The 21,068-nt window shown below is 44.1% G+C and overlaps 6 protein-coding genes across 7 annotated transcripts; 3 read left to right on the top strand and 3 right to left on the bottom strand.

Annotated features, from left to right (window-relative positions):
* The first annotated feature begins 26 nt into the window (after positions 1 to 26).
* Positions 27 to 1,191, top strand: LOC132257646 (probable U2 small nuclear ribonucleoprotein A'). Its single transcript, XM_059754634.1, has 5 exons — positions 27 to 190; positions 253 to 400; positions 463 to 809; positions 863 to 1,015; positions 1,088 to 1,191. Exons 1-5 carry the CDS (start codon positions 109 to 111, stop codon positions 1,135 to 1,137), a joined length of 780 nt encoding a protein of 259 aa, XP_059610617.1. The 5' UTR covers positions 27 to 108; the 3' UTR covers positions 1,138 to 1,191.
* A 14-nt stretch (positions 1,192 to 1,205) lies between these two features.
* On the bottom strand, positions 1,206 to 1,796 carry LOC132257937 (serine/threonine-protein kinase Nek3-like). Its single transcript, XM_059755006.1, has one exon. It carries the CDS (start codon positions 1,794 to 1,796, stop codon positions 1,206 to 1,208), a length of 591 nt encoding a protein of 196 aa, XP_059610989.1.
* Positions 1,797 to 2,289: 493 nt separating this feature from the next.
* On the top strand, positions 2,290 to 3,088 carry LOC132257632 (NADH dehydrogenase [ubiquinone] 1 beta subcomplex subunit 7). Its single transcript, XM_059754619.1, has 3 exons — positions 2,290 to 2,539; positions 2,667 to 2,835; positions 2,898 to 3,088. Exons 1-3 carry the CDS (start codon positions 2,428 to 2,430, stop codon positions 2,989 to 2,991), a joined length of 375 nt encoding a protein of 124 aa, XP_059610602.1. The 5' UTR covers positions 2,290 to 2,427; the 3' UTR covers positions 2,992 to 3,088.
* A 362-nt stretch (positions 3,089 to 3,450) lies between these two features.
* Positions 3,451 to 12,136, top strand: LOC132257623 (helicase ARIP4). The gene is made up of 6 exons (XM_059754609.1): positions 3,451 to 3,633; positions 3,890 to 4,648; positions 4,711 to 7,476; positions 7,587 to 8,263; positions 8,327 to 10,253; positions 10,702 to 12,136. Exons 2-6 carry the CDS (start codon positions 3,949 to 3,951, stop codon positions 11,250 to 11,252), a joined length of 6,621 nt encoding a protein of 2,206 aa, XP_059610592.1. The 5' UTR covers positions 3,451 to 3,633; positions 3,890 to 3,948; the 3' UTR covers positions 11,253 to 12,136.
* A 112-nt stretch (positions 12,137 to 12,248) lies between these two features.
* LOC132257624 (scavenger receptor class B member 1-like) lies at positions 12,249 to 17,052 on the bottom strand. Of its 2 annotated transcripts, none has more exons than XM_059754610.1 (6): positions 16,736 to 17,052; positions 14,470 to 14,870; positions 14,212 to 14,412; positions 13,502 to 14,155; positions 13,074 to 13,258; positions 12,249 to 12,908 (listed from the first exon to the last, which is right to left on the bottom strand). In XM_059754610.1, the coding sequence occupies exons 1-6, from the start codon at positions 16,842 to 16,844 to the stop codon at positions 12,905 to 12,907; spliced, it is 1,554 nt and encodes a 517-aa protein (XP_059610593.1). In that variant the 5' UTR covers positions 16,845 to 17,052; the 3' UTR covers positions 12,249 to 12,904. The 2 variants fall into 2 exon arrangements, with proteins under 2 accessions (XP_059610593.1, XP_059610595.1); XM_059754612.1 differs by having other exon boundaries at positions 16,942 to 17,052.
* Positions 17,053 to 17,431: 379 nt separating this feature from the next.
* Positions 17,432 to 21,042, bottom strand: LOC132257935 (scavenger receptor class B member 1-like). The gene is made up of 5 exons (XM_059755004.1): positions 20,967 to 21,042; positions 19,271 to 19,599; positions 19,013 to 19,213; positions 18,303 to 18,956; positions 17,432 to 17,620 (listed from the first exon to the last, which is right to left on the bottom strand). Exons 1-5 carry the CDS (start codon positions 21,040 to 21,042, stop codon positions 17,432 to 17,434), a joined length of 1,449 nt encoding a protein of 482 aa, XP_059610987.1.
* Between the last annotated feature and the right edge of the window lie 26 nt (positions 21,043 to 21,068).

Here is a 21,068-nt window from a genome sequence, read left to right as displayed (position 1 = left end):
TTGCACGCTGAACGTGTAGAGGCGCTGTTGATCCAGTTGTCAAAAAACATACGCAAGATTTGTTTATCGCTTTGAAAACGTATTATTGTGGAGTTTTTATACTGAAAAATGGTGAAATTAACCCCAGAATTGATAAACCTGTCCATGCAATTTATGAATCCGTGCAGGGATAGGGAGCTGTGCTTGCGGGGTGAGTGCAAAAAGCATTGTTTTGCTTCTCCTTGAACTCACGCTGAACATTTTTCTTTTCAGGCTACAAAATCCCCCAAATAGAGAATTTGGGGGCAACACTCGATCAATTCGATGTGATAGACTTCTCAGACAATGATTTGCGCAAGTTGGATGGATTCCCACATCTGCAACGATTGAAATGTCTCCTGCTGAACAACAACCGGATTGTGTGAGTCATAACCTCAATTCTGTTCAGTTTCCGGGCAATTTCTCATGAGTTGTCTTTTGCAGGCGAATAAGTGAGAATTTGCATGAATCTCTGCCGAATCTGGAGTCAGTCATTCTCACTGGGAACAGTATTCAGGAGCTGGGCGATCTTGAACCACTGACACACCTTCCAAAGCTGGAAACTCTCTGCCTCCTCATGAATCCAGTGTCCACGAAACCCCACTACAGAGAGTACATGGCTTACAGATTCCCCAACTTGAGACTCCTGGACTTCCGCAAGATCAAGCAGAAAGACCGGAAGGCGGCAAATGAGCTGTTCAAGAGCAAGAAAGGCAAGGAGATTCATAAGGAGATCACGAAGCGAGCGAAGACCTTCACGCCGGGCGCTGGTCTCGAGACTGCAGCTAAAAGTGAGTAGATTCCTTGTGTTTTGAGCAGAATGAATAATATGGTTGTTTCTCAGTACCTCGAGCTACAAATGCGAATGTTCAGGCCATTCGGGAAGCCATCAAGAATGCCACATCTCTGCAGGAAGTTGAGAAACTCACACGAATGCTCCAATCAGGACAGATTCCCGATGATATCCAGAATGGGAATGAGAATGGAAACGGAAATGGTGAGGAAAAGTCAAACGTTTGTTTCTTTGAAGTCACTTTTAATCTTAAAATCATATTTTCTTACTTTCTAGGCACTGTAGTTGAGGAGGAAGATGAGGAGGAACCGATGGAGGAGAATTAGATCAGCATCTGTATCAGGTGAATTTTCAAACACAATAAATTAATGATTATCAGACATACAGTCTATGATCAGGAGGAAAAGATGGTTTCATAGTAGGACTTGGTAATGAAGGGATGGCAGATGACTGCGCTGAGGGTACATCGCTTGTCCGCATTCGGCTGAATCATCATCTTCACGATCACTTGGAAATTCATGTCATAGCCTAATCGAGCGCACGGGATGGGTTGGAAGTCGCCTGAATTGATCGCTGCGGCCAATTTCATGAGAGTTTGCGCCGAGAATGGAGGTTGCAGAGTGCACATCTCGTAGAGGATCACTCCCAGAGCCCAGACATCACTCTGAGAGCTGTAAGAGTGTGTCGTGTAGACCTCTGGAGCCATGTAGATGGGCGTCCCGAAGGCCGACGCTTCGATAGGCTTCGGCGGATTACTGGAGACGATAGAGATGCCAAAGTCCCCAATTTTCACTCTCATATTCACATCCAGGAGGATATTTTCTGGCTTGAGGTCACAATGAATCACGTGGCGGAGATGCAAGTAATCTATACCCATCAGCAGTTCGGAGAAGAGACGAAGAATCAGTTCCTGAGGCATGATACTCTCCATGTCGCGGTGTTTCTCAATCAGAGTGTGAAGAGTGCCTCCACAGGCGTACTCCATCACGATGTTCAGCTTCCTTTCTGTGGGATCCTCGAAGCAGGACACGAATTTTATCACTCTCGGATGATCAAGCTTAGACATTATCATAATCTCCCTCGCTACATCGTAGATGGACAGATTATTCGTTAGGAATTTTATTGTCTTTATCACAACCTTCTGGTTTGTCCGGGTGTCGCGGAACAGTTTAACGTCCCTGAAAGCCAGAGATCAATAGGATCAATAGGAATTGAAGACTCACTTGATTTGATGAGGAATACTAACCCATAACTCCCATTCCCGAGTCGTTGGATAAAAGTGAAATTCTCTAATTCGTTCTGAGACATTTTACAACACTTACAATATCGTCAAATAGGGTAAAACTGGGTGAAATACAATTTTAATGGACGCAACACAAGATGCAGGATCATGGTCCGTTACTTCTGTTCACAATTCCCGCCTGGAATCAAGTGTGGAAAGTGGTTGTGGAAGTGGTTTCGGAGTGTCCGGACCACAGTGATGGCGCTGCTGTAGCCTGTTCCTCCACTTGACAGCTCGTGTTTTGCAAAATATTTATTTCTGCAGAAAAAGCCACAGATTTGGGGCTTTGACTGATCTTCTGCGCGTCTGAGGATCAGGAGGGACTGATTGAAAGATGGGGAACGCAATTGGGTTGTACATTACGAAGCCGGACACCACGCCGAATCCCAACAAGGAGCCGAGCTTTGATCCCAATCTAGGATTTTCCAACGGCAGGAAGGAACGAGGTGAGCTGATGTCCTCAACTGCTCTTGTGGTCTTCCGCCAGGCACAAATGGGATGGGATTCCCAGTGTCATGGAAGTCCTTTGTAATTGTTGTTAGGCGTTATATAATCTTTCCCTGTGGCTTTCAGTGATGATCGCCACTGAGGCTGAGATGGAGTCGGCCAAGCTGCCGTTGGATGGCCGTGATTACTGCGCTCACAAGCTGCTCACGTACAGTCAATGTCGCCGAGAAGAGTGGCCACTTGTGTACCGGTGCCACCATGAGAGGCACGATTATTTCACATGTCAATATGAGGAGTAAGGCGATATTTGAGCTTCCTTCTGCCACAAGTGTGTCTTATTTGGCGTTTGTCTTTCAGTTACATCCTCCGAATGAAGGAATACGAGCGTGAGAAAAGACTCTTGGAGCGCAAGCAGAGGATCGCGAAGAAGCAAGGCACAGAGTTCGCCTAAAGTGTAACAAAACTCTGGGATTCAGTCAGCCAGCCAGAGTCGTTAAATCTGCGTAGCTAAACTTGGAAACATCTTGTAAATAAACTATTGAGGAGAAGATCTTGTTTCGACAAATTCCCGGAAAGCTGAGCAGAGGAATTTGGGGAATAGAAAAATCCCCGAACAGTAAAATGCAGAAGTAATTTGATAAGTGTTGAAAATTTCCAATATTTCAAGAAATCTTCATTTGATTGGTGTTAAATGACAGGGAATCAATGGGTCTCATCGAGTCTGAGTTGCTTGGCAAAGAACTCATTAAAATCTTGTTCTCTGTGCCTTCTCAAGAAGGCATAATAACTCAAAATTTCCCAAAATCTTCAGCTGATCCGTGAAAGTTTCACGCACTGACGAACCCTCTGCTCGGTTGACATGCCCGGTGTTCGGAGTCGGTCGTTTTCGGGCGAATGAACGCTATAATGGCTGCCTAGAAACTCGAGTTCCCGAAGGTGTTGCAATTGATTTCCCAGCAAAAAGATGTAATTGCAGCAATATGTGGGTGTTCAAAGAGTGAGTGACTGTGCCAGGAGATGCTCTAGTGTCCTGTCTCGCGATTGCCAGTGAATATTTTCCCACAGTGCGCAGCAGATCGTGAGAATAGTGCAGGTAAATTTCTGGGACTGAGTGGAAAAATTGCGTGAAGCACCTTTTCATTCTCCACCTTTGTGTCAATAATGGAGGGCTTTTTCCATGAAGAAATCACCGTGGAGGTGGCCACGGGACAGTTGCAGGGCGCTCTGAGGGTTTCCGGGCTATCGCTGGGGGTGTTTGGGAGGGGCTTTTGAGAGTGGAAAATGGGCGATGAGGGGTGAGGACTTGCCTGAGAAAATCACTAAATTATTCACAACTTTCCTACTTTCAGTGTCTTTTTTCTCCTCGGGAGGTCAACTGAGGTGTTGTTCGACCGCAGTGACTGTGGTGATGGACTCACAGGGAAATTCAGCGGACCAGGAGAGCGCCCAGTGCACGGTATCACGCGAGAGTCCTGACTCTGCGAGGCAGAATGCACCGAAGCGAAAGCACGAGGATGACGAGGAGGATGAGCGACGCGCGAAGGCTGGCTGCCAGAGGGACTCACCTGATGCGGCTGGCGAGGAGCCAAAGCCTGACGCGACAGATTCCGACTTGGCTGAGATCCTGAAGCAGGGAGTGCCTATGGAGAAGCCTATCAATTTGGCTGAGATCTTGCCAAGCTCCTCAAGCCTGGAATCTGCTCAGGATGTCGCAGGGGAAAATGCTGAGGCGGCGAAATTAACCCATGACTTCGATATTTCCGAGAAGCTGAGGGAAATGGGAGAGATCAGCGTCCAGCCAGTGTCCAAGAGTGACGCCAAGAAGCCGGCTGAGACGGAGAGCAAGGACGAAGTGTCGGTGGAGATCACGAAAAAGGGCGGAGATGAGTCTGAGGACAAGAGGAAGGTGACAAACCTCAGGAAGAACATTCGCGAGGTGATGGACGACAATCAGCTGGATGCCTCGACTCTTGCCGCTCAGCGTGAGGAGTTGGAGCGTCTGGCTCGTGTGCAGGAGCAGCAGAAGATCATCCGGGCGGTGCAGAGGCAGATCGATGCTGAGAAGCAGAACAGCAAGATGCAATCTAAAGTGCTCTCACTGCTGCAAGGTAGATATTCTGTATTTTCAATGGTTTTGGATGTTGTTTTGAATCCCTTCTTCTCTCTCTAGGCCACACATCGTTGCTCAAGTCGTCTGCTGGTCAGACTAGTGTGGCAGGAACCAGTGGAGGTGCAGTTCTGATGAAGGTACCTTCCGTCGAGCCAAAACCTCGCGTAACAAATCTCACGCCATCCGTCAGTATCGCTCCTGTTCGTGGTCCGCAGATGCGGAGGGATGTGCTTGATGAGGAGGAGGAGGAGCGCGAGATGAAGATCAATGCCCAAATCGAGGCAGAAGAAGCGGCTGAGAAGGAAGCGCTGCAGAATGCTAGAAAGGAGGTGGTAACTATCGTGGACAGCAGTTCGGAGGACGATTGTATCGTGCTATCGGACGATGATGAAGAAGAAGAGGAGACAGATGAAGATCCCCACAATAGTGGATTGCACGTGAAGGATCAGTACAATGTGCCCGATGACCAGGGACGCGTTATCATCAACATTGGCCATCCGGAGAATGAGCCTGACGTGTTTGTGGCGCCTCAGATTTCGCGAGTGATCAAACCCCACCAGATTGGGGGAGTGAGATTCCTGTATGACAACATTATTGAGAGTCTGGATCGCTTCGAGACGTCGACGGGATTCGGGTGTATTCTGGCCCATTCGATGGGCCTGGGCAAGACGCTGCAGTTAGTTTGTTTCTGTGATATATTCCTAAGGCACACGAGCTCCAAGACTGTGTTATGCATCATGCCGGTGAACACGCTGCAGAATTGGATAGCGGAGTTCAACATGTGGTTGCCGGAGAATGCTGAGAAGACACCTCTGGCTGCCCATGGAGAGGTGAGGGCGCGCAACTTCAAGATACACGTTCTCAATGACTCACACAAGAGTCTCTCGGCGCGCTCGAAGGTGGTGCTGGGCTGGGTCCGCGATGGAGGTGTCCTTATGATAGGTTACGAGATGTTCAGGTTGCTGAGCATGAAGAAGATGACGAAGAAGAGGAGCAAGAAGGCGGAAAATGATGCAAAGCTGTATCAGGAACAGTCTGAGGCTCACAAACATCTGCTGGACGAGATGTACGAGGCTCTGGTGAAACCCGGGCCGGACCTGGTGGTGTGCGATGAGGGACATCGCATTAAGAACTCCCATGCGAGCATTTCGGTGGCGCTGAAGCAGATCAAGTCCAGAAGACGCATTGTTCTCACGGGCTATCCACTGCAGAACAATCTAATGGAGTATTGGTGCATGGTGGACTTTGTGCGACCGAACTATCTGGGCACGAAGACCGAGTTTGCCAATATGTTTGAGCGCCCCATTCAGAATGGACAGTGCATCGATTCCACACCAAATGACATCAAGCTGATGAGATATCGCGCTCATGTGCTGCATTCCCTGCTGCTGGGCTTCGTGCAGCGTCGATCTCACATGGTGCTGCAATGCAGCCTGCCGCAGAAGGAAGAGTACGTGCTTCTGGTGCGGATGACAGAATTCCAGCGGAAGCTCTATGACGTCTTTATGAATGATGTTGTGCGAACAAAGTCTGTGCCCAATCCGCTGAAGGCATTTGCCGTGTGTTGCAAGATCTGGAATCATCCGGATGTGCTGTATAATTTTCTGAAGAAGCGCGAAGCGGATCTGGATCTCGAGATTGAGGTGGCTGAGGCGGCTAACGGGGAGGCGAATGTGGGCAAGAAGGGGGCGTCGCCGAAGAAACCAAGAGGCAAGAAGTTAAGTAACACCACAAAGACGATAGATATGGATGGAAAGATGAAACCAGCGGCAACTATTCTGCCAACAACAAATTCCACGGTGAATTCGGTGAGTTCTCAAGAGAAGCCGACGACTGTAACTGCAGCGACGCCTCAGGTTCAGACAGTTGCGGATACTTCACAAGCGCCAAAGATAGAATCTGGCTTGCCAGAGACGAAAGTGGAGAAGAATTCACCGAATTACAAGCCACCAGAGCAGAACTACATGGTTGATCCAAACAAGCAGATGCTAAACTATCCAAACTACAATCACTACCCAAATACGTATGATAATTACGGTCAATACCCACAGCAGGATGTTAAACCATATCAGAACATGTACGGAAATCAGCAGAATCTACAATCTGGCTACTATCAGAACCAAACTTACGCAGATAATTACAATTACAATCCAAATGCAAATATGCAATACGACCAAGGAAATTACTGGCAATCGAGCAATTATTATCAGAACAATAGTCAACCTTACAATCAGAGTTATGGCAATTATGATAATCAATACAGAGACAATAGAGCGTACATGATGGAACAGCAGAGTCCAGCTCAACAGCCAACGCCACTCTCATATGGTAATCACTATCCCTACAATGCGCCACAAGATAACGCAAATGAAGCCTCGGGGGAGATAAAGGCGGAAAAGACGCCGAGTGATGACCAATCATCGGCTATCGTGGATATGGACACAAAAGAGATAAAGCTCGAGGCCAAAAGCGCCTTGCCGGAGGTCGATGAAGTAACATCCGGTGAGAAGGAGGACGAGGGCGCAAAGGAGGTGAAGGAGGACGTTGTTGAGGAGTGTGAGAAGGAAAGTGTGAAGTCATCGAGGGATGATGTGATTCCGTATGATTGGGCTGTAGAGCTAATGAAAGGCTATGTAGCGGATTTGCTGGAGAATGCACCAAAGATGCAGATCTTCTTCTGTATTCTCGAGGAGAGTCTGAAACTGGGAGACAGGATTCTTGTCTTCAGCCAGAGTCTCCTGACACTTAATCTAATTGAGAAATTCCTGCAAATGACTACACTGACAGGGACTGACATCAAATGGGCGAGGAACACAAATTACTATCGTGAGTATAGAGAATGTTATTGATTATTTTTTTTGCAAGGGTGAGGAATTTTGTGGAGAAAAGTACGCATGTTTGATGAATTTTTTTTCTGTTTCTTTTTCATATTGTAGGATTGGATGGCTCAACGAGTGCTCTTGATCGAGAGAAATTAATCAACGAATTCAACTCTAATCCCAACATTCAACTGTTTCTCGTGTCAACAAGGGCCGGTTCGTTGGGCATTAATCTCGTGGGAGCGAATAGAGTGATTGTTTTTGACGCTAGCTGGAATCCTTGTCACGACACTCAAGCGGTTTGTCGGGTGTACAGATATGGACAGAAGAAGCCCTGCTTCGTTTATCGTTTGGTCATGGACAATTGCCTGGAGAAGAAGATATATGATCGTCAAGTGAACAAACAAGGAATGTCTGACCGTGTTGTGGATGAGTGCAATCCCGATGCTCATCTATCAATCAAAGAGGTGACGAGTCTCTGTTGGGATGATGAAAAGGATTCGGAGGAGAAGGATTTTGGGTACTGCAAGGACAAATTTATTGATTTAGTGATGCAGAAGATTATTGATGGCTACTCGAAAATCCTCTCGAAAGAACCCTTTCAGCATGAGAGTCTCCTTGTTGATAGGAAGGAGAAGAAGCTCTCACAGGCAGAAAAGAGACTCGCTCAGAGGGGATATGAGCTGGAGAAGCAAGCCTCTGCTCGTCCGAATTACGCCTACAACAACGTAGGGACGCAGTATAGAGCCATTAGGACCCCTGACGGATCCATTGTTCATCGTCCGGTGGCTTCTGTAAGTAGAATTAAATCTATTTCCTCAGAATTTGTTAGTGATTTTCGCTGTGATTTCTTCCAGGTTCGCCCAATGCAGTCGGTTATGAACGATCCGAATTACCGGCAGAATATGATGAATCGGCAAACACGGTGGATTCCGGCTGAAGTGTGGCAGAGACAAGGCATGACGGCTCAGGAAATGACTCTTCCGCTGGACGTTGTCATTCCCACCAGTTCCGCTGAGAAGTCCAACATTGTCCTGAAAGCTGGTCAGAAGGTGATGGTTCTGAAGTCTCCTAAAGGCATCTACATGCAGTTGGAGACAGGGAAAATAATCGCCATCAGGACAGCGTTCAAAGTGAATCACGGGAAGGATGGGAAACATGACGCCGATGGGGGGAATCGCGTTAAGACTCCGGTGGGGGCGGAAATTAGTGACAGTGAATCCATGGCTCTGGTCGGTCAGAATGCCCATGCTGCTGGCGAGAGGGACAGAGTGATTGACTTGGATAAGGATGGTGGGAATGAGAGTGAATCGATGGACGATTATCAGGGTGTGAAGGCAAAGTCTGATGAGAAGAGCCCTGAACTGATGAGAGCAAACAATCCGTATGGTGTGAATAAATTCATGGGGCAAAATTTGCCGCCCAATCAAGGTGGTTTTGCAGATTCGGGCAATGCCACCGTCACACCGGCGAATGCTAATGAGACAATCAATCAAAGTGCTATGAATCACAATTACCAGCCGTTTCCACCTGCCGTGCAGCCTCCGGGGAAGATTGATGGGGAAATTAAGGGGAGCAATGGTCCTGAATTGGATAAAAACACTGACGACGTGATTATGCTGTCACCTGAGCCTGGAGAGACGACAGAGCCGGCAAAGCGTTCCATGGCTGCGCCATATGAGGCTGCTCCATATGGGAGTCAAGCGTATCATCAATATCCGCCGTATCAGCAACACAATCAGCACTACAGTGCTTATGGGAATCAGGGACAACAACAGTATTACTCATCCCATCATCAAATGGGTCATCCACCGCCAAATCCGTACAATGCCGCCATGCAAATGCCTCCGGCCAATCCTTCAGCCACTCAGACGTCTCTCTCAAGTAACTTACCTCAGGGTACGCCTCAGGGAGCGAGTCAGAATACAATGGTGCCACCAACAATTACCATTGATGATGATGATACTGAGCCTATCATGAGGCAGAAAGTGGTGTACAAGCCAAACCTCGTGAGCAGGAATAAGAAACCACCTCCCAGCACTCCTCCTCAGTCGTACGGTGCTGGTGTGAATCCGCAGCAGAACTACACGCCTCAACCTGTGCAGAATGCAGCGTATGGAAGCATGACACCAAAAAGTGGCTATCGAATGAGATCGCCAGTGAATCACCATGGCATGCCTCACACATCTCAATCCCCTCACATGTCGCCGTACTACAAGCAGGGATCATCCTATCGTCCGCCAAGTAACTCCTACGACACTTACGGAAGTCCCAGCGGAGACTTTCAACCGAGTAGCTTGAGTTGTCTAGAGCGCACGACATCATCCATTGACGAGTCAAAGTCAATGTACAAAGCATCACTGTCGAATATTACCAATAGTGCTCCACTGAGTCCACCAGGCGCACCGCCATCTCAGACAACATCTCCTGGAGCTGTGTCGAAGAGTGGCTCACGCGGGCCAAAGCCCAGGAATCGTAGAAAAGCCAATAGTAAGAGTCCAGCGCTGCCACAAAGTGTGTCTGAGGCGAAGCCGGGCTCACCGGCGAGGAAGGTGACGACGCCAAAATCGCCAAAGGGAGCTAATGGGCCGAGTGAAGTTGTGGGAAGTGCTCAAAATCAAGCTATCGGACAGCAACATCTCATGCCAGGGCAATATAATCCAAGTCATCCTCCGTATTACACAACACCACTCGAGAGCAGCACTTACCAGAGTCAGCCGGCGCATCAAGTGGACTCGAGGAGTCCCAAGAGTACAGCCACACCGGGACAATCTCAATATGGAGGTAAGTGATAAGTTTAAAAGTTGTTTTAATTGCAGACAGTAGAATCAGTGAAATAAGCTTACTAACTTGTTCTTAGTTGATTGGCTTATTTTATTGATTGTGAAATGATAGAAATATTGTAGAATCTTGGTGAAGGACATGGAACAAGTTCTCTAATATTTCTTGTTTTTTATTATATAAATTTACATGGAATTTCTCGTTGATTGTAGAATAATTGTGATTTTTTTTTTATTGTAAATGGGATATAATCTCTTTTTCAATAAATACAATTGCACAGAATTCTGATTTATTGAATCTGTTTTTTTTTTTACTTTTGGGCAAGGAAATGTGTTTTTTTCTTTTACTAAAATTTCGGTATATTTCAGTTGATTTGTAGTTACTATAGTGACATTGTGTAGATTGTTGGTCTGGTTATGCTCGTGGAATATCTGGAATCCTTGTTTTTCAGGTCACTTTAATCAATCGGCCGTGCCACAAGTTCCTGCTATTGAGACTCCCGCCTATTCAGCTCCTGTGAGTGCTCCTGACACTACAATCCCTGCGAATTCAACTTACGCAGCACCGCAGCAATCGAGTTATGCGCCCTTCGATGCTTCATATGCGCCTCCTGTCACTGGATCGGCGTTTCATCGTCCTGAAAATGCACCCTCTTACACAACTCCTGCTCCGAATCATCATCACGATACGGGGCACTTGGCGGTGCAGAATCAGTACGCCAGTGGACAGTATCAATCGTCTTATATGACACCGCAGCAGACCTCGTATGCGTACAATCCTCCGCCTGGCGGCTACTATCCTCCCGCTCCGGCTGCAACACATTCCTACCCATCCACAGGCGAGTACGATCCCTCTCGATATCAACCTCCCCTGCCGCCCGTCCCACCTGCGCCGCACGATTCCCAATACACAGGCAATTCCTACGTGAATCCTCCTTACAGCTATCCTCCTTATGCGGCGCCTCCTGGCCAAGCGCCTCAGGCCAACTCTCAATGGCAGTAAGTCTCTCATGCCGTGCGCAAGAATTGTTCAGAAGGCAAATGGACAGGAAATTTTACACACTTTCGCAGTTGCGAAGATACATTATCATCTAATTGGATAGACATGTTATGTTTACCTTTACAATTGATCTGCTAAACATCAATTAGCTGACAAAGTGAAGGAATAACGACTGAAGGACTTTTAAAAGCTTTTTTTTTTATATCGGCAGGTGCTGTGTTTTGTATTATAGCAAAGTTTTTAAATATGGGTTTTATAGATTTAGACATAAAATTTCTACTCGAATTGTAAATTATATAATTTTTAGTGCAAATATTTACAATCCTAATACAATTTTATTGGGAATTGAAGTTACAAGATCGTGTTTCCTTTGCAGAATGTACAAGAAAAGATTAATGTTTGCCTATTTCATCCTAATGGAATGACTAACCTAGACACTTCAGTGCGTACAATTTCCTGTCCATGAGCTCAGAATTTACTGTAGTGTTGAACCTCAATAAGATGTCAAGAATGAGGACACATTAAATCATTTTGTATGAAAATTTAATTATAACTCATATCATATATCATACATTCTATAAAGTACATTTTAACTTATTCAGTGATTTCCGAAGGTGTTACAAAATATGCATAATGTGTAATTGGCATATACGGCATATACATAATAATAGACTATTTAAAATACAAACAAACAATTTGTATCATTGTACATAGTTCAATAGCGCGTAGCAATTTTTATTTAGAGGAATCCTATAAATGTAAAGTAGCCTTCAATTTGTCTGTAGAATTGAAAATATGTGAGAAGTATTTGGAGAAGAAACAAAGTATTTGGATGTGAGAGAGAGAAAGAGAAAGAGTAAAAAAAATTGTGATTGTTTCAGCAGGAATTATTAATTTTTCTTATTTCTATTCCAACGACTGGATGCAGCTTAGCATAAGTCTCAAACGTATCCATTTATAGGCAAGACACAATGACCGTAAAACTATTTCAATGTGTATAGATAGTGAAATGAAAATGAGGCGAAAGAGTGAAGAAGAAGAAATATGTTTGTCGAGCAAAAAAATCCTACCGTCATTGCCCGCAGTCCGTCAAACACGAAGACTTTAGCGCACACATTTTATATGACACTCCATCACGACGCGATGTTACACGTGTTGCTACTTTCGGTGGTAAACAAGCCTTCACCTCAGCATCAGAGCTTACATATAGCTTTTTTGACCCTGCCTCCCAATGCTCGTGGGGAAAAAAGTCCACGCGAGCGATCAATAGTTGAGATATATTATATTGGAGCGGCGAAATTCAATTAATAATAATAATTATTATATTAAAACAAAACACAAATGGTATCTCTGCTCACAGACTTCTTTTGCCAAATTGCACAACAGACCTAATGTCGTAGAGACTGATCACTTGTTTTACTTTGTTTCTGTTGAGGCGAGACGTGAAAAAGAAACATTCATGCTGTGATGAAGATTTGTTATTAGGATGGAGCAATAATTTTTCATAGTAGTTCAACATTATTTATATTGTATGTATAAATTTTTTGTCGATCCGCCCTGACGTGAGTAAATCCCCGCGAAAAAATTGATCTTTGCTAATCATCATTGCCTGGCATTGTTTCATCAAATCGGAATGGACTTTTAATTGCAGAGCTTCAACTGAAAGATAGATTGGATGGAAAAAGCACGGATTTTAGGATGGAAAAAAGTAATATTAATATACAACATCTCTGTTGTAAACAAGTAAATTATCGAGAAATCACAATAAAAATAGGAAGTAATGTTAATTGATTAGAGTCTTTTCTTGGCTGGCAGTTTACTCACATGTATTTGCTGTCTGAGCTGATGATTTTGTACTTTTTGTCCCTATAGTAATCTGCGGCCACTAGGAGGAGGGCGATAGAACCGAGTGCTAGAGAAACCATCGAGCCAACATACTGGAGTGGTTCCAGGTAAACAACGAGGAACGACAAGGCCACGTTGATAAGGGGTGTTAACTCCATCATGCACTGCAAAAGGAAGAAACAATTTTTGTGTGACTCAAAAAGCACTCACGTAACTTTTGAGACTTTCAAGGTAAACTCTAATTACTATCCTCAATTAATTTCGCTACATTGAGACGTTGCAATCGCTAAAATGAGGAAACTATTTGTCAAATATTTGTTATAGAGTACGATAAAGTGAGTCTATATGGGAAATGATTGATAAACTAAAAATAATGAAATTTACACAACAAAAGAATATGAACTTACATATTCCATCCAAAGCATAGGAATCACCATTCCGCTAAACTTTTGAAGATCTTCATTTGAGAAGCCAGAAAGTTTACTAACATAAATGTTGCTTTGAGATCTCGCGCACTCCTTCAGAGGAACGCCCGTGAGTGGCTCAGCCACAACGAAGCTGCCGTGCTCCTCCTCGTTGGGCTGCATGCCCTCGAGTCTCCGCACCCACTCGCCGGTGCGATTGAGGAAGTGTGGCTTCGAGATGACGATGGGGAAGCCGTGGTAGCACTTGGACGCGTCGCTCAGGCCGTCCGGATACTCGTCGCCGTTGTCGCCGCGATAGCAGTCCTCCTCGAGGGGGCGCGTGCGATCGTAGGTGTCGTCCGGCAGGACGTATCTCTTCCCGGGCACGCCGCTCACCGTCTCGTCTCCCGCGTAGGTGAGGAAGCTGGGCCGGCAGATGCTCTTGCGCCAGTACTTGAGCACGGACTCGTCCGTGAGGCGCTGCGGGTAGAAGAGTCCCTCCGTGGAGTTCTCGATCGAGGCGAAGCACTCTCCGCGCTCGGGCCGGAATCCGGGAACCGTGGGCCGGTCGTTGTACAGGTTCATCTCGAAGAAGTGCTCGTGGCCGTGCGCGGTGCCGATCTTCACGTTCTGTCGATCCGCGAAGGACTTGTAGAGCTGTAATGTCGCGATTGTTAATTGGCGATCTTCGCAGAAATCCTGAGGAGACTCACATTGTGCAGGACTCCGTAGTTGTCCACGGGAACCATGAAGGGCACCAGCTTCTCGCCGAGTCGCATGAGGTTTCCGTCCATGTCCCACAAGTACTTGTAGACGGTGGTGTTCTGGAAGACGGTGTCGCCCGATCTGCGCAGGATCATGTTGTAGCCGATCTTCATGAAGAAGGCCGAGTCGCTCAGCCGAGAAGCCATTGCCTAACGACACAAATCCCTTATTCATGCGAAATATTCTTGTGTCTTCGCGAAACCTACCAGAACGGCGAGATTCGGGACGATGATCGTTCGATTGAGGATTCCGGGCTCATTTTCCTCCTCCAGGAACTCCACCGAACGCACCGCCGTGAACGTCATTGTGTCGTTTTCGGGGTGGAACGTGATATTCTCGTGAGTAACGTGTTCCCGATAGACAATGGGGCCCACTTGTCGCATCCGTAACACTTCGTCGCCCCTCAGAAATTCCTCATGATTGATCACCTCGAAGATGAACATTCGCAATCGCACAATCGGCTGAGGATGTTTCCACCAGAGATAAGGAGGCAGAAATGTCCTCATGCGCAGTTTTTCATCCAATGCTACATTTCGCGCGGAAATCTTACTCGAGACAATGCCAGCGATAATAAACATGAGGCCAATTGATATAAAAATGATGTTGCCTGAAATGTGACGTTTGTTTTTCTGTGAGTAAATTGAAAAGCGCGTGAAGACTTAAAATTTATGATGGTGCAATAAAATTAAAGAACTTGTGAAAGATGACTAATACAAAAGTTTACCTTTATTGAGATATTAATTACACGTGTTTGCGTATTTTGACTTCTTGAGTTTCGGCGATGATGATGATGATGGAAAAACTTATATAGCACAATAAAGTGAATAATAATGGAAGTGTTCAGTAGGTAGTCTGTATGTATCATGGGACGTTTGACTAATCCCTCAGTTTTCCTCGAAAAAATCATCCCAATGTGATGCTGGGAATTAGCGAGTGTATGTGAGCACAAACGTTTCATCATATATTCGTAACTTTTCTCATGGTTATTCAATATTGTTTTTACCTCAGTCCTGTGCATTTTTTTTCGTAGAATGTACAATTTACGAGGCGCAATTTGTTTTCAGTGGAATAGCAAAACTGATTGATACATTCATGAAATACAATTTATACATGACAAATCCTTGGAATTTTCAAATATGCAATTGCTGTCAAGTTTCATTAACTCTCCATCAATTCATAGGACACTTAGTAAGTAATTTTAATGCAGATTAAATTTTTATTCTACTTTAATTGTTTCTGTGAACATTTGCGAGACATTTTTGCAATGGCTCATCAACAGCTGGCTTTATAAGAAGAATCACGAGATTGTCGCTAATTTTTTGTTTGAGGCAAGTGTTTTATTTGATTTTTTGTGAACTTTTTTTAAGGGTAGAAAACGTGACAGTTTCTAGTCTTAAAATCAAGCACCTTGACCTCAAAATTACCCTTTTTATACTGCTTTTAGAAATGTTATTAGAGAGAATATGAGTTTCTGCCATTTCACTTTTTGCTTGCGAGTGGAAAACGGATGAAATTGAAAGTGCAGACAGTTCAGGGAAATGTTTTGCACCTTGCATTTCTTTTACTCTAGGACGCTATAGTTTGTTATAATTTTAAGGCAAAGCTTTATAATGAACACTTCATAATTGGTAACAATTCGAGGCCACTCATGAAATTGGAGTTGATCTCCTCCAACTACAAGCAGAGAATTTGCAAAAAGCGCAGTTCAATTGTGTCACTTTTGCTCTTCACTGTATAATTTTCCTGCACTCAGTGATTATTAGCAATAATAAAACGTCTAAATCTATTAGTCACTCTAATATGTCGCTGGGAGTGCGTTCTTTTTTCTTAGGTTTTGTTTTAAATTACCTAAACGTTAGCTTATCCATTTATGATCAATGGCATGTTATTTAATAAGACTATGTATGTATGCATGTATTTCGGCAAAGTCGCACATTTACTTGAAGCTGATTTATTGCAGAAAATATGATCTGTCAATCATTAGCAATTTTTATCACTTTCACTTGTGGTGTTTTTTTTATTGATGTTCAAAGTTCTTCTCGCAAAGTGATTTAGGTTTCTGTGAGTGGAAATATTGGTCAATTCAGTGAACTCATCATCATTTATGTGTTTCTACATCAGCATTAGATGATGTCGTGACGGATTGAGAGTCAGGATATATCTTTGATCTTGCGTATTTCGCATAATTGGACTCATTGCACGAATATTTGTGGATTGTGCCAATTTGGGAGCTCACAAAATGTGATTTTTTTCGCCTCAAATCAAGCAGTTTATATGTTTTCACTTTTTGCTGGACACATCACTTTTTCCGAGGTCTGTGTTGCATCACTTGAGAAGAATTGCAATGAGGAAAAAAGATGATGTATGAAATTCAGTCTAATTTTCAGACATTTCATATCGCGATCGCATGAAAGATCTATCATAAAATTGGTGTGAGGTGATGTATTAGCAAATTATTTGGACACAACTTACGACGAGAGGTTAATTTAAATCGGGAATCTGTGTTGTTATTGTTAATTTCGGACTCATTATTCACTGTTATGCTTGTACCAATCAACGGCGAATGCACTTTACTTTTCATCTTTCTTCACTTAATTTATTTATCTAAAAACCTTTTTAATTTTTTTAGTCTCTTGCTTCAACTTGAAAGCTGTGTGAATTTGCTCAGCAGTGTGTACCTTATAGTGCTTTCGGTCCATTCACTTGCAGATCTAACAGAGAACTGATCCGTGTCGAGTGATTTTAAGGCTGTTGCCTCGACGTCTTTAGCACTTGATGTCGCCCCAGACTCGTTGAGATTTCTTTTGAACAGGAATATCATTTTAATCTGCTGTTAAACACTGTTTTGTGTATAAATAAATAGAGCTCATCAAGTGACCTGCAAACAATTGATGAGGAGTTTTGTCAGTCAGATGTGCAGGTGTGACTTTCCTACACACCAAAGGTCGCATATCGGCTTTTCCGCGACGCGATATCTCTGGATTTTTTCCACGGGAATATTCCCAACTGCAATGCAATTGCATTTCCTCACAAGTTGTGGTCATCGTCTGATTTACTTATTGATATTGCAAAATAATAAACATGCCTATCGGCTAGCGGAATATTTGTACATGATATTTATTGTCATATGCTCACGCCCTTAGAATATTACAGCGCACTTAATTCAGCTTATCTCTGCTGGAAGACAAATGAGATGCGTTTGTAGACTTTAGCCTTATGCAACTGCCGCACAGCATATAAAATCATCGCCAGTCCTAAAATGTATGCCACGAAGGTGCCAAAAGGTTGCAATGTTGGTACAAGAACAACCACCAAAATCATCAGACCTCGTATTAATAGAGGCAAATCGTGAATGCACTGCAATGAAGCGAGGCAAAAAATTAATAAAAGTGAGCGCGAGCAAAAAGCGACACATGCGGTCAAGAGATATTGGAAAAAAGCTTCCCAGCACGAAACTAAGCTGGGAAAAAATAGTTAATGCTTGGGTTAATGTGTCACATTCCACGACAAAGCTTACTTGCTAAAATTTTCAGTCACTGCCCGGTTTAATGTGATATTATTCTCAATGCTAATACTTACTAAAAAGCTTTAGAATTGTTTTTTGTATATATATAAAACAAGCAAGCACTTTTCCAGGAACTTTATGTAATATGTAAAAGTATGTATTGTAAAAAATTCATTAGTTATAATTTATTTGCGTTACCAAGGACACGACTGACATCTTTAATTAAAAAGGATTAATGGGTTGCTTGAAACATACTAAAAAATGCAAAAACAACTTTTTGGCAATTTTAAATGTAAAACTTGTACTTTGATAAGGCGGTGCAATTAATATATTTAATGTTTAACTAAATTACATAGATAAGAAATTGTTTTTTTTATTTTTTGTTTTGTACAAAAAATACATTAATCTTTTGTTTCAAAAGTGGCAAAAAGTTACATTAAAATTTCATACCGCAGTAAACACAGGGGGTCCACCGCAATTTTCTCCACCGGGCGAGAAGGCGTTCTAATTCATAGCAAAAAAACTAATACTCACGATATCTCCCCAGAACATCGGAATGACCATTCCGCTGAACTTTTGAAGGTCCGGGTTGGAAAAACCAGATAATTGATTAACGAATATGTTGCTTTGCGATCTCGCGCACTCCTTCAGAGGAACGCCCGTGAGTGGCTCAGCCACGACGAAGCTGCCGTGTTCCTCCTCGTTGGGCTGCATGCCCTCGAGTCTCCGCACCCACTCGCCGGTGCGATTGAGGAAGTGTGGCTTCGAGATGACGATGGGGAAGCCGTGGTAGCACTTGGACGCGTCGCTCAGGCCGTCCGGATACTCGTCGCCGTTGTCGCCGCGATAGCAGTCCTCCTCGAGGGGGCGCGTGCGATCGTAGGTGTCGTCCGGTAGGACGTATCTCTTCCCGGGCACGCCGCTCACCGTCTCCTCTCCCGCGTAGGTGAGGAAGCTGGGCCGGCAGATGCTCTTGCGCCAGTACTTGAGCACGGACTCGTCCGTGAGGCGCTGCGGGTAGAAGAGTCCCTCCGTGGAGTTCTCGATCGAGGCGAAGCACTCTCCGCGCTCGGGCCGAAATCCGGGAACCGTGGGCCGGTCGTTGTACAGGGTCATCTCGAAGAAGTGCTCGTGGCCGTGCGCGGTGCCGATCTTCACGTTCTGTCGATCCGCGAAGGACTTGTAGAGCTGCAATGTCGCGATTGTTAATTGGCGATCTTCGCAGATCTCCTACGGAGACTCACATTGTGCAGGACTCCGTAGTTGTCCACGGGAACCATGAAGGGCACCAGCTTCTCGCCGAGTCGCATGAGGTTTCCGTCCATGTCCCACAGGTACTTGTAGACGGTGGTGTTCTGGAAGACGGTGTCGCCCGATCTGCGCAGGATCATGTTGTAGCCGATCTTCATGAAGAAGGCCGAGTCGCTCAGCCGAGAAGCCATTGCCTAACGACACAAATCCCTTATTCAAGCGAAATATTGTTGTGTCTTGGCGAAACCTACCAGAACAGCGAGATTCGGGACGATGATCGTTCGATTGAGGATTCCGGGCTCATTTTCCTCCTCCAGGAACTCCACCGAACGCACCGCCGTGAACGTCATGGTGTCGTTTTCGGGGTGGAACGTGATATTCTCGTGAGTAACGTGTTCCCGATAGACAATGGGGCCCACTTGTCGCATCCGCAACACTTCGTCGCCCCTCAGAAATTCCTCATGATTGATCACATCAAATATAAAGAGTCTGAAGATTGTCGATGGTGGATTTTTCCACCAAAGATAAGGAGGCAGAAATGTCCTCATGCGCAGTTTTTCATCCAAGAGTAGATCCAGAACTGAATAAAATGTTGTAAATATTCCTACACAGATTGAGATTATTCCCACAGTCAGAACGATGTAAATAACTAAAAAGAAATTTGATTTTTCGTCAAAAGCATTGAATGAGAATTGATTGATAACCACTAACAAATTTTGGACGTTGATATATTTTTGCCAAAATAGCTCTTTATCATTTCAAATATCACACGAACTTTATTAGTTTTCACTAATGACTCATCCACTTCCGTTGGCATTTTTCTTAATATTCACTATTCATTCGGCTTTTATTCTCAAGAGGTCTAGTTCCGCTTCTTGCTGAAAGACTACTGGCTTGTGCAGATTTTCGTTGAAAAAGTTAGACATTCGAAATACATATTCATACAAAAAGTTATTTGCATGTGGAAAAAATGAACTATCATCAAAACATTAAACGTCAACAAGTATAATTTAAGATACGCACATTTCATAATTTCTTGCGCCATTATTTATATCTGCACGATACCTCTGAATCTCATTCGTAAAAAATGAACACACCTCCAGCGGATCAAGTCTCAAGCGCTGTCGGTCATTTGCAGATGAAATTATCATACTGTCTGCGCTTTTGACCTCTTAATTTACTCAAATTCACATGAAGAGAACTCACCTTTGTCATTGTTTAAATTTAAAGTGTTTCATTTTGTACAATATTCGCTTAAAAGAATGCAAGAGTGACAGGAGGAATGAGGAAGATGAGGAAAAATGAAATCGTTTTTATTTCCTCCCATTAGATCTAATTATCAATCTGATGATGAGATTAGTGCAGTTACATAAGAAACTATTTGCGTTATGCGTATATAATATTGTGCAATTCTTAGAACTCGATCGTATACACATGTTTACATAAACAACTTTATAATTACAGAGAAAAAGAACAAGAATTAAAACGAGATTGTAATGGAGTATCTTTTTGTGAGGAGTAATTAAATAATTGTCAATGAAAGCTTTTTTAGTGATACGCGTGCCACTATTGTGTACATGAGAAGGAATATAAGAAAGTTAATACGTTATTGAAACAAGTAAAAAGAACTATTCCTATTTGTAAACAAGAGTTGAAGTTATACTTTAATAGCTTGAATGTTTTTATTGACAATCTTTCCTAATGAAAGTTGCAAAGTGAGAAGAAATGCGTAATGAAAGTATTTTCTCATATGAAATTGAGGGAATGAATAATTCATTTTTGTGGGTGGAAATATGCTGAAGAGCATTTGAACCTTGATTTGAACTGCACACAAAATGTGCTGGAAGAAAGCTCGAGTGGCGGGAAAGTGTTCTGCTAAATGTGCGTGCCAGTGTAAGTACGAGTGAACAAATATGAGATAATTTCGCTTTTCTGGGGCTTTGATACAGCGGGCAGCCGCTGTAGCTGTCTCAGTCACCCTGTGGGCAATATAGCGCTCTCGCTCGGGAGCTTTCGGTGCCATCGCTCACTCGTAAGCACTTGTGTGGC

The sequence above is a fragment of the Phlebotomus argentipes genome, unplaced genomic scaffold (assembly GCF_947086385.1).
Source record: "Phlebotomus argentipes unplaced genomic scaffold, Phlebotomus argentipes genome assembly scaffold_4, whole genome shotgun sequence".
Taxonomy (NCBI): Eukaryota; Metazoa; Arthropoda; class Insecta; order Diptera; family Psychodidae; genus Phlebotomus; species Phlebotomus argentipes.
Note: the sequence above shows the minus strand (reverse complement) of the source record. Positions and strands in the feature narration are given on the sequence as shown.

Coding starts and splice junctions, on each gene's coding strand:
- LOC132257623 (XM_059754609.1), top strand. CDS start 3,949: ATGGACTCACAGGGAAATTCAGCGGACCAGGAGAGCGCCCAGTGCACG. Junction 8,264..8,326: donor TTCATCGTCCGGTGGCTTCT/GTAAGTAGAATT, acceptor GATTTCTTCCAG/GTTCGCCCAATGCAGTCGGT. Junction 10,254..10,701: donor GGGACAATCTCAATATGGAG/GTAAGTGATAAG, acceptor CTTGTTTTTCAG/GTCACTTTAATCAATCGGCC.
- LOC132257632 (XM_059754619.1), top strand. CDS start 2,428: ATGGGGAACGCAATTGGGTTGTACATTACGAAGCCGGACACCACGCCG. Junction 2,540..2,666: donor CAACGGCAGGAAGGAACGAG/GTGAGCTGATGT, acceptor TGTGGCTTTCAG/TGATGATCGCCACTGAGGCT. Junction 2,836..2,897: donor TTCACATGTCAATATGAGGA/GTAAGGCGATAT, acceptor TTTGTCTTTCAG/TTACATCCTCCGAATGAAGG.
- LOC132257646 (XM_059754634.1), top strand. CDS start 109: ATGGTGAAATTAACCCCAGAATTGATAAACCTGTCCATGCAATTTATG. Junction 401..462: donor CTGAACAACAACCGGATTGT/GTGAGTCATAAC, acceptor TGTCTTTTGCAG/GCGAATAAGTGAGAATTTGC. Junction 810..862: donor TCTCGAGACTGCAGCTAAAA/GTGAGTAGATTC, acceptor GTTGTTTCTCAG/TACCTCGAGCTACAAATGCG.
- LOC132257937 (XM_059755006.1), bottom strand. CDS start 1,796: ATGGAGTACGCCTGTGGAGGCACTCTTCACACTCTGATTGAGAAACAC.
- LOC132257935 (XM_059755004.1), bottom strand. CDS start 21,042: ATGGCACCGAAAGCTCCCGAGCGAGAGCGCTATATTGCCCACAGGGTG. Junction 19,214..19,270: donor TCCCGAATCTCGCTGTTCTG/GTAGGTTTCGCC, acceptor TTGTGTCGTTAG/GCAATGGCTTCTCGGCTGAG. Junction 17,621..18,302: donor CGATGTTCTGGGGAGATATC/GTGAGTATTAGT, acceptor GCTTCATTGCAG/TGCATTCACGATTTGCCTCT.
- LOC132257624 (XM_059754610.1), bottom strand. CDS start 16,844: ATGAAAAGTAAAGTGCATTCGCCGTTGATTGGTACAAGCATAACAGTG. Junction 14,156..14,211: donor ACTACGGAGTCCTGCACAAT/GTGAGTCTCCTC, acceptor GCGACATTACAG/CTCTACAAGTCCTTCGCGGA. Junction 13,259..13,501: donor CTATGCTTTGGATGGAATAT/GTAAGTTCATAT, acceptor TTCCTTTTGCAG/TGCATGATGGAGTTAACACC.